This window comes from Psammomys obesus, unplaced genomic scaffold (genome assembly GCF_907164565.1).
Source record: "Psammomys obesus unplaced genomic scaffold, mPsaObe1.curated_primary_1811, whole genome shotgun sequence".
Classification (NCBI taxonomy): domain Eukaryota; kingdom Metazoa; phylum Chordata; class Mammalia; order Rodentia; family Muridae; genus Psammomys; species Psammomys obesus.
The window spans coordinates 2,050,871-2,069,440 of record NW_026590677.1 but is presented as its reverse complement, the minus strand read 5'-3'; the positions used below and the strand labels follow the sequence as shown (position 1 = coordinate 2,069,440).

At 35.7% G+C, this 18,570-nt stretch overlaps 1 protein-coding gene and 1 non-coding gene across 6 annotated transcripts in view; one reads left to right on the top strand and one right to left on the bottom strand.

Moving 5' to 3' along the window:
• The window catches only part of Diaph2 (diaphanous related formin 2), a 970,999-nt gene that overhangs the window by 589,320 nt on the left and 363,109 nt on the right, over positions 1-18,570 (bottom strand). For all 5 annotated transcript variants that reach the window (XM_055608281.1, XM_055608283.1, XM_055608282.1 and 2 more), the window contains 2 exons: positions 8,779-8,880; positions 6,557-6,651 (listed from right to left, as the gene is read on the bottom strand). In XM_055608281.1, the coding sequence (XP_055464256.1) occupies positions 6,557-6,651; positions 8,779-8,880 (197 nt within the window). The remainder of the gene's footprint in view (positions 1-6,556; positions 6,652-8,778; positions 8,881-18,570) is intronic.
• On the top strand, positions 7,868-7,974 carry LOC129677697 (U6 spliceosomal RNA). Its single transcript, XR_008720242.1, has one exon. It is a non-coding gene; the product is annotated as a U6 spliceosomal RNA (small nuclear RNA).

The following is an 18,570-nucleotide window of genomic DNA, read 5'->3' as shown; positions in this document are numbered from 1 at the left end:
ACCTCAAAGCCAGTGGCTGTATGGGCTGCCCAATCCCTCAGTGGCAAACAGCCATCTGTATAGCCACAAAAGCTGCCAGACCCACCAAACCACACAGGTACACGAGAGGCCAGGACACCTAGGTCCATGGACCTCTGTTGTGGCCTCACAGTACTTCCCAGCAGGCACCTGGAATGGCCTCCCAATTCCACAGCTGCAGCTGGACTCCCTAGTTTGGCAACTGCAGCAACACTGAGTTGAAGGAGTTCTTCCCTCTGCATTTGACTCAGCAGGAACAAACCTGAGAGCAGAGAACAGGGGTAACCCTTATGCTTTCAGATTTGACCTGCTAAAGAGTGAGTGCACCCTCAAGTGCCTGCAAAGCCACAGATTCAGGGTCCTTCTGAGCTAGCAGTCAGATATAAGATCCCTCCCAACCACACACCCACAGTGGGAAACAGAGGGATTGTTGGGACATTGAAGCCCCTGCTCTGTAGCTCTACAAGTGGAGTTGAGGCAAATAACTCCTGGAGCTTAGTCAGAGCCAAATATCAGTAGCCTGTAGGCCACTGAGGTATTCAGGGAATTTGCACCAAGCAAATTGCACCCTTGATCATCACCAGGGCCTGCTAACAATTTCCATGCCTGCATCCCCTTCAATGCCCTCACACTCAAGGCTTCTATATCCTTTATCACTCTGTCCCTCAAGGCACACTTCCACTGAGACACACAAGCTTGCCCACATTTGTCCTTCTGCACCCACAGACTTTTCTCCCACAGGTACAGCTAAAATACCAACGCACATGCTGAAACCACTGGACCTCTCTCATGTTCCTGAAAAATACTCCAGATACCAGGGAAAAATGGTTCCAGGTTGAACTGCAGAATACAGGAACAAACAGTGAAGGTTACAGATAAACAAATGGCCAGAGGTCAGCGAAAGAACATATCCAATAAAAATCAGAACATCATGGCTTCATCAGCAACACCCAAAATCAATGGATATTCCATTCTATCAGAAACACAGGAAAATGAATTTAAAGCTATGCATATCCAGTTATTAGAGGCACATAAAGAGGAAACAAATAAATCTCTAACAGAAATAGACACATAAATAGAGGTAGTTAAAGAATAAACAAACAAATCTCTCAATGAATTAGCCACACAAGTAGAGGCCACATTCAAACAGATGAAGGAAATGGTGCAAAGCATGAAAGCAGAATTGGAATCAATAAAGAAAACATAAACAGGGAAAACCCTGGAGCTGGAGAACTTAGAGAAAAGATCAAGAACCACAAAGGGAAGCATCACCAATATAATACAAGAGATGGAAGAGAGAATCTCCAGAGCTGAAGATACACTCGCAGAAATTGATACTTCTCTCAAAGAAAAAGTAAAAATTGGAAAAATCTCAAACACAAAACATCCAAGAAACTGAGGACGCCATGAAAAGTCAAAATCTAAGAATAATAGGAATTGATGAAAAAGGTTCTAGGCTCAAAGGTCCAGAAAATATGTTCAAGAATATCAAAGAAGAAAAATTTCCCAACTTAAAGAGATTTCTATAAACATACAAGAGGCCTACAGAACACCAAACAGACTAGACCAGAAAAGAAAATCACCAAGGGACAGATCATCTAGACAGAACCTAAACAAAGAAAGTAGGGTATTAACAGAGGCCTTAAATCAAATGGACCTAATAGATGTCTTCAAAACTTTTCACCAGATTGAAAAAGACTATACCTTCTTTTCAGCAACTCATGGAAACTTTTCCAAAATAGAACATATAGTTGGTCACAAAGCAAGCCTTAACAGATACAAGAAGATTTAAATGATCCCTTGTATCCTAACTATCATAGTCTAAAGCTGGACCTCAACAACAACAAAAACAACAAAAAACCTTCACATACATAGAAACCGAACACCTCACTACCTAATGACAGCTGGGTTAGAGAAGAAATAAAGAAAGAAAGTAAAGACTTTCTAGAATTTAATGAAAATGAAGGCACAACATACCCAAACTTATGGGACACAATGCCTTCAAGAAGAAATTTGAAACTTCTCATACAAGCAACTTGATAGCACACCTGAAAGTGCCAGAGAAAAAAGAAGCAGACATACCCAAGAGGAGTAGACGGCTGGAAATACTCAAGCTCGTGGCAGAAATCATTAAATTAGATACAAATAAAACAATTCAAAGAATAAATGAAACCAAGATCTGGCTCTTTGAGAAAATCAACAAGATATACAAACCCTTAGCTAAACAAACTATCCAAATCAGCAAAATCAGAAACGCAACGAGGGACATAACAAGAGACACCAAGGAAATTCAAACAGTCATTAGTTCTTCCTACAAAAGCCTATAGACTACAAAATTTGAAAATCTAAATGAAATGGACAATTTTCTTTATTGAATCTACTTCCCCAAATTAAATCAAGATCAGGTAGAAAGATTGAATAGCCCTATATCTCCCAAGGAAATAGAAGCAGTCATCAAAGGTCCCCCTTCCAATAAAAGCCCAGGGCCAGATGGTTTCAGTGCAGAATTCTACCAGACCTTCAAAGAAGTGCTAACTCCAATGATCTACAAACTGTTCCACAAAATAGAAACAGAAGGAACATTACCAAACTTTTTCTATGAAGCCACAGTCACCTTGATACCTAAACCAAACAAAGTCCAATATAAAAAGAGAACTTCAGACCTATCTCTCTGATGAACATTGAAGCAAAAATACTCAATAAAATAATGGCTTCTGATTTTCTTTCTTTTTTTTTTTTTTTTAGTTGATTTTGTATCCAGCCACTTTGCTGAAGGTGTTTATCAGCTCACCAACCCTATATCTAACAGAGGGTTGACATCCAGAATACATAAGGAACTAAAGAACTTAAACAGCAATAAATCAAGGAATCTAATTAAAAAATTGGGTAGGGAAGTAAGCAGAGAATTCTCTGTAGAGGAATATTGAATGGCAGAGAAACACCTAAAGAAATGTTCAATGTCCTTAACCATTAGAGAGATGCAAATCAAAACGATCCTGAGATTTCACCTTACACCCATCAGAATGGCTAAGATCAAAAACTCAAGTAACACTACTTGCTGGAGCGGTTGTAGAGAAAGCAGAACCCTCCTCCATTGTTGGTGGGAATGTAAACTTATATAACCACTTTGGAAATCAATCTGGCACTTTCTGATACAATTAAGAAAACTGCTTCCTCAAGACCCAGCTATACCACTTCTAGGCATATGTCTAAAAGATGCTCAAGTACACAACATGTACATTTGTTCAATCATGTTCATAGCAGCTTTATTCATAATAGCCAGAACCTGGAAACAACCCGGATATCCATAAATGGAAGAAAGGATACAGGAATTGTGGTACAATTACACAGTGGAATAGTACTCAGCAATTAAGAACAAGGAAATCATGAAATTTGCAGGCAATTGGTGGGATCTAGAAAAGATCATCCTGAGTGAGGCATCCCAGAAGCAGAAAGACACACATGGTTTACACTCATTTAGAAGTGGATACTAGATCTATAGTATAGGATAAACATACTGAAATCTGTAGACCTAAAGAAGCTAAACAAGAAGGAGGACCCAGAGTAAGTTGATCAATCCTAACTTAGAGAGACAAATGAGATAGACATTGGAAGTAGGAGAAAACAAGAAACAGGACAGGAGCTTACTGTAGAGGGCTTCTGAAAGATTCTACCTAGCAGTGTATCAAAGCAGATGCTGAGACTCTTAACCAGGCCTTGGGCAGAGTGCAGGGAAATATATGAAGGAAAAGGGAGTTGTTGGGACCTAGGGAGAACAGATGTTTCATGGGGACCAAATATGTCTGGGTACAGGGATCTTTTCTGAGACTGAATCTCCAACAAAGGACCATGCAGGGATAATAACTTAGAACCCCTGCTCAGATGCAGCCCATGGCAGCTCAGTATCTGGGTGGGTTCCCTGGTGAAGGAAATGGGGACTGTCTCTGACATGGACTCAGTACTTGGCTCATTGACTTCCTCTCCTTTCCCACTGGGAGGAGCAGCCTTGCTTTGCTGTGGGTTGGGGGTGGGGTTTGGGGCAATAACATTGCAGCCAATCCTGATGAGACCTGATAGGCTAGGGTCAGATGGAGGGGGAGGAGGACCTCCTCTACTTGGAGGCTTTGGGGGATGAGGGAGGGAGGGTAGGCTTGGGAGGGAATGAGAGTGGGGCTGTCGCTGGGAATGTAAGGTGAATAAACTGTAATTAACATAAAAAATAAAAATTTAATTAAAAAGAAAAAACATAGAAGACTAAGTCTGGAGAGGTGGGTCAGAGGCTAAGAGAGTACACTCTGATAGGATCTGAGTTCAGCTCCCAGTACATACTTAGAGTAGTTTATAATTTTTTGTAACCCTAACTCCTGAAGGAATCTGATGCCTCTGGCCTCCAGAGAGACCTGATTGGATCTGAATTGTCCTAGCATTATTTGCACAATAACTGAAATGAACAAGACACAAAAATAACTTTGATTTAGTTACCCTTCCTTTATTTGATTGTGTCACTTTCTTTGATAATGTGGCAAAGCAACTCAGGTAAACTTTTGACACTTCAGTAATGAAAAATTCTTTTTGTTTTGTTCTAATTTTTTTGTTTGTTATTGTTGTTTTTTTCAAGACAAGGTTTCTTTGTGTAGCATTGGCTGTCCTGCACTTGTTTTATACACAAGGCTGGCCTCAAACTCACAGTGATCTGCCTGCCTCTGGTTCCCAGAGTACTAGGATTAAAGGTATACACCACCAAGACTGGCTCTAATGAATTTTTTTGAATCTTTTCTATGAAATGAAATTGTAGTACAATAGGATCATGTTTTAAGTACTTTTGAGAATACAAGAAATTTCTCATTTATGCATATTACCTTTATGCAGCTAGGTTTCAAATTATTGCTATAAACATATGGAATGTCTTTGCTTCCTGTTATTTTATAGTATGTATAATGTATCTTTGCCTTTTAAAAAATTAGGTAAGTCTGGTCAAGTTGGAGAAATGAACAATTAAACGATTAAACAATGAACGATTAAAATTTTGATAGAGCTGCAACTTATGTTGTAGTTCATTAAATTTCCTACTTTGATCTGGTGTCAACCACAGTCAAAATGGCTGTATTTAAAATTGTTAACATTACTTCTTGCTTTACATTTTGGGAAAGTGGGGGACAGAAAACCAAATTTAAACCCTGTTTGGCAAATTGGTGCTTCCATAAGTTTCTTATCTGCAGGGCGAGGGTGACTTTCACTTGCCTCATTTTTTTTCCTATGCTTTAGACTTCTATATATGCTCCTATGTCTTTTGGTTCTTCTTTTTTAAACATCTGCATGTCAGCTAAAACTTCCCCTCTCTGTCTTACCTATTCGGACCTTCCAATTTTTAAAATATATTTGTTAAATTATTGTCATTATTTGTGTATGTATGTGATCAACTCCTCATTTCAAGTGAAGGAACTGCGGATATGCTTATTGCTTATATGCTTATATGTTTGTTTTTCCCACAAGAGGATTTTTGTGAATGTGTTGCAATGATATATAAAGAAGTGCCATGATAGCAAAAAGTCAGCCTAGACACATCAAGCTTTAATCCTATTGTAAAAAACATGTCCAGATCAAAACTATACATGAGGCAAACTGGAGTAGACATAAAGCATCCAAAGAAATAGGATTTGTTGACATCACCAACACAGATTCTTATATTTACACGGAATATGGGAAAATAAATTGTTAAAGTTATGTAAAGTAATTTCCTTGCTATCTGCTTCCATTTTAAGACAGTACCTCACATATGTTTCCTATGCTGGCCTTTAATGGCTATGTAGTCAACTACAGCCTTGAACTTCTGCTGCTCCTGCCTACCCCTAAAATAAGATTACAGGAATGAAGAATCACGCTTGGTTCACACACTGCTGGGAATGGAGCTCAGAACAGTATGCAGGGTAGGCAAGTACCTTGTCAACTGAGCTACTTTTGCAGCGTCTTGAGCCATTTTGTGCCTTAGAATTGCTACTTCAAGATATTTAATATTAAATAACTTAAAATTCAGCTTGTGTTTTGTAAAGGAATACACTATCACTAACACTTATGAGATGTGTAAGATTCAATGAGATAGTAAATACACAGTACTTGACATAATATTCAGCACAGGTTAAGTACCAATGAAAAGATTAGTCCAGTATATTTACCTACGGATCCTGAGAAAGATTTACCCTTTAGATCACTCAGATTTATCATGTATAATATGATAATATAAGAGCTATTTAATGGGGCCATTATGATGATAAAATACATGAAATTTTAAGACTTAGAGTGACTGACATATCTATAAATATATATGTTTATATTTAAAAACACAGTAGCTCAGGCATGCCAGAAAAAGAACTGGAACCTGAATTTTAAAGGCTGAGTCATCCAGTATTAAACAGAGATAAAAACTAGAGATTCCATTATTCAAAGTAAGTAACTATTTTTTTTTCTGTAACACTGTTGAAAAGAAACACACATAAAATTTCTATGAAAATGATTTTAAAACTAAAGATATCCAATATACCTGAATTAGGGACTCACTGAGTAACTCTTCATTAACCTCCAAAATAATGTTCCTTATTTCCTCATATGGCATGCGGTAAGATCCCAGGAAGATAGCTAAAATAAAAATGGATTTTATTAAAGAAAAATTAAAATCAAATTTTAAGAAACCTAATATATATATATAATTAGCATTTTATAGACTCAAATATGACATGTTTGTTATTAATACACTAATTTACAGAACTATAAGTTGTTTCTATTCGATGAAGTCTTCTATTCATAGGCAAAGGTGACCAACCATGGACTACCCTGTAAAACAATGAGATAAAATAAGTCTTTTCTCTTTTGTGTTGATCTACTCTAGCATTCTTTCACAATGAAAAAACGTTTACTAACACACTAGCTTTTGGAGTTATCAGACTGGCTGTAAGAGTTTATCATTATTTACTTTAAAGCAGCCTACACAATTTTCATCAGTTATCCAAATGAATATTTGTACTTATGTACTGTACTTTAATATACTATAGAGAAGCTGTCAGTTGCTTTTAAAAATTATAATTTAGAAATAAATATTTATTAGCAATTAAATAATTTAAAATTAAAATTATTTAAAATAATTTCATATCATCACAGAAATATTGACACAGGTAGAATGATATATTCGGAGAGAAAAATAGAGCAATTCATGCAATCTTTCTTTCAAGGAATATTGTTATAATCACATTTACTTTATTATTACTGTTAATGTCTTGTTCTGACTAATTTATAAAATACTAGAGTAGGCCAACAAAAAAGAGAAAAACAGGATATGTAGACAGGGTTAAGTACTACCTGTAGTTTCAATCATCCACTGGATGTTTTGGAATGGATCCCCCACGAATATGGCAGGAAGCCATTGAACTTTGCAAGAAAAGAGCTGATGTGATTAACTCCTCAACAGACTATGCTTTCCTGCTGATAACTCAGGTGGTAAACTACTAGTTTCTTCATAAACTGAATCATTTTCCTGTCAGCCTTTATGTCATTATGTATCTTTTATGTCCTGTCGGAAGAATTCAACTCACTTTACTTAGAATAGCTTACAATTACACAAAGAGCATTTTTAAACAACACATTCCATTCTCCATTAAATCCAGTTTTTAAAAGAATGTAGATATGCTTTAAAAGGTAGAACTTGAACACACATAGTAAATTTTATGAAATGCTCTACATGACTACACTGGTAGCAAAACTATCTAGGCAAATGATAAACAAGGCATGTGGACTGAATTTTAAAACTGAAATAAATCTCATGGACATATGTTAACCAGATAATAAGATCACACTGTATGTGCTCTCTTCGGAAGCACATATACTAAAATTGGAACGATACAGAGAAGATTAGCATGGCCCCTGCGCAAGGATGACACGCAAATTCGTGAAGATCACACTGTATAATAAAAAAATATTGAATATCAACTTTGTGAAGAAAAATATCATTACAATAGTGTACATATTCTTGATAGCTATTAGTAGAAGAGTTTTTTTGAGTTACACTTTGCCTGATACCAGAATAATTTGTTTACTTTAATCTCATTCTCAAATAACTCCCCTCATATACTTATTCTGCAATTAGAAATGAAGGATATGTTGAAATTTCTCACTCAGGGTATCTTAGTATCATCAGTACCTAAGCACCCTTCTGTAGTGATAAAATTATTTAAAATCCAATGCAGAAGAGAGTATATCAAAATAAAATGTAGAAGCTTGTTTAAATGGATGTGATTTTAACTATGCAGTTATATTATTAACACACATTTAATGTCTCAGTGCTTAGTTAAAGGCATCAAGGATCAGCAACCAGTTTTAAAGTGCAATGGCTAACAATTTAACCAGATCACAAGAATAACAATGAAAGGAATTGCCCAAACTGACTAAGAAATACTTCTAAAAAATATGAATCCAAGACCTAGAAAAACAATAATGTAAAAACCTAAAAATATTTTTCAATACTAGCTTATGTTTCATTATGTCCACCATGATAGTTTTATTAACAATACATTCGAAAGCTCTACAAATCATAAGTTTCAGCAGGTAAAACAATGTTCAATTATTATTTTCTTCATTTTGATTAAGTGGTAAAGACAACCTGTATTATATTTTACATGCTGTTGTTTCTAGCAGTAAATATGGTCAAAGTTGTAAGGTTGTTTACATTGAATAAGCTATCACTGCCACACATATGCAGAACATATTACATACACAGATTCTGGGCTGTTTTTGGATCCAAAATTCTCAATTCTTTCACTTTCTTCTTTGGAGGACCACCCTTATTTTCTTCGACAGCATCTACATTCCTTTGACCTGAAAAAAAAATGTTTATTCATAAACAATAATGGTTCTACTCCAAGTACATGAAATAACATTAGTAAGGCATGTTAACTACATAAATAAAGGTGATTCTGAAATCAATAAATGTATTTATTTCATTAGCTCAGAGTAGAGGACAAACGCAAAAGTACAGAACTGTTTAGAGGATTCCCCACAAATTAAATATCTGCACTTAAAGATAAGCCAAATAGAAATAAAAATCAATTGCTGCTTCTTCCCTAATGTGTCACATAAATTACTCCTTTACAGGTAACTACAGCGGCATTGAAATTAAATATATAGTAAAATCACAGTAATCGGGACTAATTGAGAAAAACAGAAAACATGGTAATGTTTAGACATTTAATTCAGTGAAACTGTTTTAAAGCACTTAAAGTAACTTTAGCTGCTGAACAGGGTGTAACAGAAAAACTCCCCACTGAGACTTTTTTGAAGAATAACTTTGAAGCATTTGTAAGTTATCCTAGAGTACCACCTATTTGCATACACTTAATTACATATCCTCAAAGAAAGCGGTATTTTGAATATGTGATTTTTGTCTTAGTTACCATTTTAAAAAAGTTTTCTCGGAACAATGTTTACTATTTGTTCAACTGGTTGAATGGATAGAAACAAGTGCAGGATCAAACCTGTGGCTGTCTGCATACACACACACAAAGTACTGTTGGTTTACATCTTCCAGGATAAATGCAAGGTTGTAGGCAATGGGACCACTAAAACATGCAAGACAGGCAAAGTTGACTTTCTTTTTCAATCAAGTGGCATTCCTGTGATCACACTGAGGCTATTAAATTCCATCACTGACTTACACAACTGTGATCATCATGCTGTTTTTTTTTTTTTCTTATCACTGGCAAAAAAACAAAACAACAACAACAAAAAAAAACCGCAAAAAACACAAAACAAAAACAAAAAAAACCCGCCTTTATTCTGAGATGATAATAATTTTTATTATTTCAAATGATTTATTCTTGTTAAAGACCTAACATCTGAGTTGTTTCCTTTACTTGTGAAAAAGGAACACTCAATAACAACATATTTTTGCCAAGGAAAGGTATCAGGTTCTTTGAAACTTTGCAATATTTCAAAGGGTGCATAAAAATGTTGCGAATCCTTAGATTCTATGCATTAATGGTGTAAGACATACAAATTCTCTTATATTAGCAGACAAGTAACACATGAAATTAACTAACTACAGAATAAATTTTAAATGTATAAGGTTTGGTAGAATAATCAATGAAAGAATAGACACAGTCTAATGATACAAGATAATAATTCCTTTGAAAATTATGACTTTGTGACAGGTGTCAAGTTCTTTGCAATGCTGCCAAAACATAACCATTGGAATTGGTGAAAGAAAAAGTATATTTCTTTAAAAGCCAATATAAGTATTCCTCAAAGTTTCTGAGAGTACAGTGTCTTTCAGTGCAATAGTCAACAGTTCAATTTATTCTAATTTTAAGATGTTCTCAGTTTAAGACAACTGTAAAAAGAAAGAAATGACAGCTCAATAGCTATTTCTGATGTCAATAAAAATTTGAATTATATCAAAATTGCCTAGGGAAGAACATTGAGAAAATTTAATACAATCCAAGAAGTAGTCAAGAAAATGTTCCTAACTTCAAAAGATGTAAACTCTGCTACAGAAAAATAATTAAACAGGAACATACAGGATGAAATGTTGTCAGATGAAGATTATATGAATATTGTCTTATTTTAAACTAATAGGTTCCTGGCTATTGCAGGTATGCATAATGATCATTAGTAATTTTACACATTGGCTATTAATTTTTATTAAACTCTAGTCAGAGCTCTTTGCTTTTCAAAGGAAAAAATAATGATGAGACGACAAATATTAAGAAAGTACTAAAGCATTCATATGTTAAAAACTACCTTCCACAGTGATCTTGGAATGCCACTTGTATTAACTAATCCAAGTCCAAATATTTTTATTGCATAAAAACTTAAAAATACATTATATCATGCTTATCCACATGAAATTATTTGGATGAGACTGAAGTGTTATTTTATGTTTCAATTAAAGAAAATTCATGGTTGATTCCAGGTTCTGGCTATTACGAATAAAGCTGCTACAAACACGGTAGACAAAATGTCCTTGTTGTGTACTTGAGCATCTTTTGGATATAAGCCTAAGAGTGGTATAAATGGATCTTGAGGAAGCTCTACTCCTAATTGCCTGAGAAAGCGCCGAATGATTTCCAAAGTGGTTGTGCAAGTTTACATTCTCACCAGCAATTGAGGAGGGTTTCCCTATCACCACATCCTCTCCAACATGTGTTGTCACTTGAGTTTTTGATCTTAGCCATTATGAGGGGTGTAAGGTGAAATCTCAGTGTCATTTTGATTTGAATCTCCCTGATGACTAAGACACTGAGCATTTCCTTAAGAGTTTCTCTGCCATTCGATATTCCTCTACAGAGAATTCTGTTTAGCTCTGTACGCCATTTTTTAATTGGATTACTTGATTTGTTGCTTTTTAACTTCTATAATTTTTTATATATTCTGGATATTAGCCCTCTGTCAGATATAGGGTTGGTGAAGACCTTTCCCAGTCTATAGGCTGCTATTTTCTTCTGACGACAGTGTCCTTTGCTTTACAGAAGCTATTCAGTTTCATGAGGTCCCATTTATTGGTTTTTGATCTCAGAGCCTGTGCTGTTGGTGTTCTGTTCAGGAAGTTGTCTCCTGTGCCAATGAGTTCTAGGCTGTTCCCCACTTTTTCTTCTAACAGATTTAGTGCGTCTGGTTCTATGTTGAAGTCTTTAATACGCTTGGAGTTTAGTATCATGCAGGATGATAAACATGAATCTATTTCCATTTCTCTGCATGTAGACCATCCAGTTGGACCAGCACCATTTGTTAAGGATGCTGTCTTTTTTTCCATTGTATGGTTTTGTCTTCTTTGTCAAAAATCAAGCATCCACTGGTGTGTGGATTTATTTCTGGTTCTTCTGTCTGGTTCCACTGATCCACCATTCTGTTTCTATGCCAATACCATGCTGTTTTTATTGCTATTGCTCTGTAGTACAGCTTGAGATAAGAGACGGAGATTTCTCCAGATGATCTGTTGTTGTACAGGATCGTTTTTGTCAATTCTAGGTTTTTTGTTTCTCCATATAAAGTTGAGAATTGTTCTTTCAAGGTCTGTAAAAAAATGTGTTGGTGTTTTCATGGAAATTGCTTGAATCTGTAGATTCCTTTTGGCAGGATGGCCATTTTCACTATGTTATTCCTACCAATCCATGAGCAAGGGAGATCTTTCCATCTTCTGATATTTTCTTCAATTTCTTTCTTAAGAGACGTGAAGCTTTTATTTTTTATTTTTTATTGTTTGCACAAGTCTCAAAGGAGGAATGGATACAGAAATTGTGGTACATTTACACAATGGAATACTCCTTAGCAATTAAAAACTAGGAAATCATGAAATTTGTAGGCAAATGTTGGGATCCAGAAAGGATAATCCTGAATGAGGTATCCCAGACCTAGAAAGACACACATGGTATATACTCACTTGTAAGTGGATACTAAACCTATAATATATGACAAACATACTAAAATCTGTACACCTAAAGAAGCTAAGCAAGCAGGAGGACCCTGGGTAAGATGATCAATCCTCAGTCAGAAAGATAAATAGGATGAACATTGGAAGAATGAGTCAAAAGGAAACAGGACAGGAGCCTACCACAGAGGGCCTCTGAAAGACTCTACCCATCAGGGAATCAAAGCAGATGCTGAGACTTAAAACTTTGAGCACAGTGCAGGGAATCATATGAAAAAAGGATGAGATACTAAGACCTGGAAAAGACAGCAGCTCCACAAGGAGAACAACAGAACCAAAATATCTGAGCATAGGGATCTTTCCTGAGACTGATACTCCAACCAAGGAACATTCATGAAAATAACCTAGAACCCCTGCTCAGATGTAGCATATGGCAGCTCAGTCTCCTAGTGGCTTCCCCAGTAAGGGGAACGGGGACTGTCTCTGACATTAACTCAGTGGCTGGCTCTTTGACCCACAGCCGTGCCAGGCCACAGATGAGAACAATGCAGCCAGTCCTGATGAGATCTGATAAGTGAGGGTCAGATGGAAGGGGAGAGGGACCTCCCATATCAGTAGACTAGGGGAGGGTTAGGGTAGAGAAGGGGGAGGGAGGGTGGGATTTCGAGGATACAGGGAGGGAGCCACAGTTATAAATAGAAAAATATAATTGGTAAAAAGTGTTTATAATGAGCAAGATGTCTAACTGTATAAGGTATACTAATAATTGCTTAACTGAAAGAGATAGCAAATCTACTGAAACTATCATTCCTGGGTCTCTATTTACTTATATTTCTCTCCCACAGTGGAGTTTTGATTTTTTGTTTGCTTGTTTGTTTGTTTTGGCCAGGGTTCTTTAAATTTAATATATAAAAACAATGAGCTTTGTTGTGGTATATTCATACATTCATTATACCTTGATCATATTATCATCCCCTAATCATTTCCACTTCTCCATAGATTTCATTTTTCTTTCCAAAGAATAATTTTATTTTTGTCTTTTTTGCCCAGATTCCAATTATAAGACAAAAAAAAAAATTACTCTTCACTGTCATTTAAAAAATGTTTTTGTTGTGGGTACCTTAGTAAGCAGAACAGGGACAGTCTCTAACATGAACTCAGTGGCTGGCTCTTTTACCAACCCCCCTGAGGGAGAAACAGCCTTGCCAGACCACAGAGGAGGACATTGCAGCCAGTCCTGGTGAGACCTGATAAGCTAGAGTCAGAGGGAAGGGGAAGAGGTCCTCCTCTATCAGTGGACTTGGAAAGGGGCATAGGAGGAGATGAGGGAGGGAGGGTAAGAATGGGAGGGGATGAGGGAGAGGATTACAGCTGGGATACAAAGTGAATAAATTGTAATTAATATGAAAATAAAAATTTAATTAAAAAAATATTTTACTCATTCATCCAACAATCCTGGCCGATATCTCAAAGTGGTATCTGTTCATTGTAGGTGGTAGCTCTGCGGTTTTGTGTATTTTTCTCAGTAATTTCCTAGTCTTTCAACTTAGAAATAAAAATCTAGACTAAAACATATAAAAGTTCCACTCTCTTTCAGCAGTTTACAAACTCATAATTTTGGAAATCATGAAGAACAAATCGAGGGATCACAAACAATAGTAAAGAGGATATCTTTATAATTTAGGTAAATTTCACTCAGTTTGGCAAGCAAGAATCTATTCAGTTGTGCTCAATTGTCTTTCTACAGAACAGTCAATTTGGTAAGGAAGCCTTGACAGGGACAGCTGATGCAAGGTGAAGAAAGAGATTGAAATTCTGTGTGCTTTTCCATGCTACATATGACAGCTGGGAAGTGATACTTTCCCTGCTGACTACAGCTGTACATTAAGGCATCCTACAGAAAAGTGGATTTTATCCAGACACCTGTATCGTACCTAAAGCAATAGGAATTGCATTATCAGAAGTGTTCCTGAAGTTCAGTGCATATTAAACGAGACTAATGGTCCTAACCGTGAGAATCACACACACATACATACTTTGTAATGATTTCCTAATTAAGGAACAAATCTTACTAGTTGTAGTTTATACAAGAACCTTCTCCCCAAAATCAGGAAGCAAATGTTACTACAAATTAATGTCTGCATACCTAATATACTTGTACACCTGTTCATTAAGCCAATTACTGAACACTGTTAAATGTCACCAGAACAGTAAGTTTAACTATGTGCATAACTAATGTTGTGTATTTTCAAATCGGCCTCACTATCCTGGCGGATATTATATATTTTAGGATGGACAGATAACAATGTCTTACACTTTTAGAGATAAAACTTTTTTCAGCTGGTAATTTCAAAACCCAAACCAAAGCATGATTCTTACTTGAAAGTAGAATTTGACAAATGAGGTTGAAGTTCTTGCCATTACTTTTTAACCTATACTAAGTACATTAATCAAGTAAAGAATCTTTCCTTTTACACACATGTTTTCCATGGCTTCCAACAACCAATGGTTATATTCTTGGCTCTCATATTTGCTCAACATTCCCTGTTATGTTGAACTGCATAAATCATGTGATAAGCCAAAGATTCAAGTAATAAACCACAAGAACAATATATGTCAAACAAGGGATTATCAGGAAAAGTATAATTATAAGAAAAATGATATTTAGTTCTAATACTGGTAGGATAAGAGGACATTTCTTGCTGAAATTATGGTTTGAACAAGGATCATACACAAGGCCCTTTGATTGGTTTTGTGCTGTCAATCTTAGATGATTACAAACCTTGCACTCAATTTAGCTTAAAATAGAATGCAGTTAATTTTGTTGAGCAAGATTTAATAACACACATATAACTACCAATAGGTATGACACTAGAAATATTAAGCAAAAAAAAGTGTGACAAAATTCACAACAAGCATTAACTTCTTTACCACTCTTGAAGAAGTTCAAGTTAAAGGTGTTGCCAATGTGGGTTTCAATCAAAGGTTTCATATCTAAGAAGTTAGCATCTAACTTTGTGCTTATTTGACTTTTCCATGGCCAGAAAATGAGCCCTACTACATAAGCAAGCTATTAAGAGTTAGATCATGTTTTATGTCTTATTTTAACTTTGATTACTTCCCCATTACCAAATAATATAATGCTTAATAAAAATTTCAACTCTTGAATCTTGGAGGAAATCAAACATTCAGCCCATAAAAATACTAGCATTTTACATTTTTGGAAAACAAAAACTCTAGAGACAAACTTGTGAAAGGCCATATAGAAGAGGTAAATGGCTGAAGTATATGGTCTAAAGCTCTCTTTTCTTATCACCAAGTTCCATCAATTCTTACAACATGGTTGTCACATGTTTTTAAATAAATAACTAGAGACAAGAGGGTTCATTGGGAGATGATGAATATATTTTATAATTTAATTTTTGAACTTGGCAAGAGGCACGGTGGAGATGAGGGAGGGAGGGAGGGACTGGGAGGGAATGAGGGATCGGGACATGGCTGGGATACAGAGTTAATAAAATGTAACTGATAAGAAAAAAATAAAATTCAAAAAAAATTCTTCCTGAGAACTAAATCATACTGTTGTGCATTGTTGAGCACTAAAAAAAATAAAAGCTGGCAAGGCTGCTCCCCCCTCATGGGTAGGTGATAAAAGAACTAGCCACAGAGGAAGACAATGCAGCCAGTCCTGGTGAGACCTGATAAGCTAGAGTCAGATGGAAGGAGAGGAGGACCTCCTCTATCAGGGGACTTGGAGAGGAGCATGGGAGGAGATAAGGAAGGGAGGGTAGGATTGGAAGAGAGTGAGGGAGGGGGCTACAACTGGGATACAAAGTGAATAAACTGTAATTAGTACAAAAAAATAAAAGCTTTATTTTTTTATTTATTTATTTATTTATTTATTTATTTATTTATTTATTTATTTATTTATTTATTTATTTGCATGGCTTGGTATAATCAATGTCATAAAATGGGATTTTGAATTTGATAGCCAGTAATCTCAGTAAAATGTATTCTGTATTCTTTTTCTTTTCTTTTATTTTTTTTTCCTTTTCTATCTTTCTTCTTTTTAATGTGAGCAACTTGAAGAGGAAGGTAAAGACTAGACATGGAATAATGACTTGGCAGTATGTTTTTCATCCTTCCTAATCTAGCCTGACAAAGTAATGTTTCTGTAATGTATAAACAAAGCATTTTAGTGAGAAGATTTAGGAATTTTAATTGAGAACACAGCTGCTCTAGCAAGAGATCACATCCAAAAACTTTCTAGGTCTGGGTGATCTGACTAGGATACAGACACATCTTTAATCCAGGAGACAGAGGCAAGTGGATCTGAGTTCAAGGCCAGGCTGCTATAGAGCAAGTTTCAGGTAAAGAAACGCTTAGGTGCAGGTGTGGTGGTATTCATCTTTATTCTCAAACAATGAAGGTAACATTAGTTTGTAGAAGGAAGCACCCATGTTTGGAAGTTATGTTTAATCGAGTGGGAGAAAAACTGATGAATCAGAGAAAGATTTGACAGAATAGGATATGCCCAACTCTCAGAAGAAGAAGAAAGGGAAGTTACCTAAGGGGCAAGCCAGAGAAAGGGAAGAGGCAGTTTTATGAGGACAGTGATAGAGATATGGGTTGCAAAGAGAACTCAGGTGAAGTCTGAATGAGTCAGAGAATGAGAAGGAGTCAGGACATTAGAATAGATTGCTTGAGTTAGTATGAGGCCAAGCAGAGCAATTCAGAGGCAAAGCAAAAAGCCAGCTTGAATAAGTCAGCTGGCAGAGGAGTTTGAGCCAGAACAGCTGATTTGAACCAGGCAGCCCAGAGCTTACAGAGAACTAGAAAGGGTGAACTCAATCAGCAGTAAGTCTCAGAAGCTGTAAACATTTTATGACTAGGTTAGATTTTATGGAGGGTAGAAGCTTCCAGGACTAGGCCTTGGTTAGCATACAGAGACAATGATCTTTTGAGACAAAAATTTACAACAGACAAATAAAAGTTACTTTTACAGTGATAATGTTACAGGTTTAAAGGCCCAAAGAAACCTCTATATGAAAAATAAGAGGTGGGGATTGGTTGAGAGTGATATAAAATGCTCATAAAAGGTACATGAACTTATGACTTCAGAATAACACAGGCTAGGTGACCATCGCTACCACCATTCTCTGCTCTCAGAATCAATAGGGAGAGCCTTTGAAAACTCCGGAGTATGTAGAGGACATCAGTACTGTAGAAATCTATATAGTAAGAAGAAAGCATTAGTAACTTTAGGGGTAAAAGATGTTTAGTGTGTTACTATCAAATGGCATTAACACCCATTTCCTAGGTAGCTTATGAGATAAATGGAATACACAACCAAAGGTTTTTTAATACATGAAATACAAAACATAATGTTTGTAGCAAGAATGAGCAAATATTGTAATCTTTGCTGATTAATGTATCTTTGTTCCAAATGCTCAGACTTAGACACTTTAGTGTGAAGTTGCCACATAAAATAAGAAAATGATTTCCGTGAAAGCATGGAAGATTTTCTATAAAATATAGTGTTTGCAAGACCACATGGCCAAACAGATTTTTTTCTGAAGCATATAATTTGTTTACATCTTACATAAGAGGTATCTAATATATTACTAGGGCCTATCCCTTTCCTTTCCAAAACAGGTCAATTTATTTTTATTTATACTTCTGAAAATGAGTAAATGTTTTACAACTTTCTTGAAAAACAATGCCTGGAAATACCCTATAATAACTGCTGATTAGAAAATCTGGTATTTAAAAAGCATTCACATAATAAACCACAATTATGCTCTTCATGATTAACATGGATCAACCATCTGATACTAAGGTAATGGTCTTTTGTTTTACTCCTCTTATAGTCTTATATAATTTTATGTCTCCATGTAAAATAATCACAAAAGCAAATAAAGCTTAATGGAATTATAGTAATCAATTCACATTTTTCCATTATTATTAGGGTTAAATATGTTTGGTAATGATTTACTTGTGATTCACTGGTTTAAGGTAAACTGAGAAACTGAATTCTATCCCCAAAATCACATAAATGTAGACTTTGAATTTTGTGTAATAGTCTTCTCTTACTTTATGCACATAAAAGTATTACTGAGTGTTTCAATTTGGTTTGTTGCTGG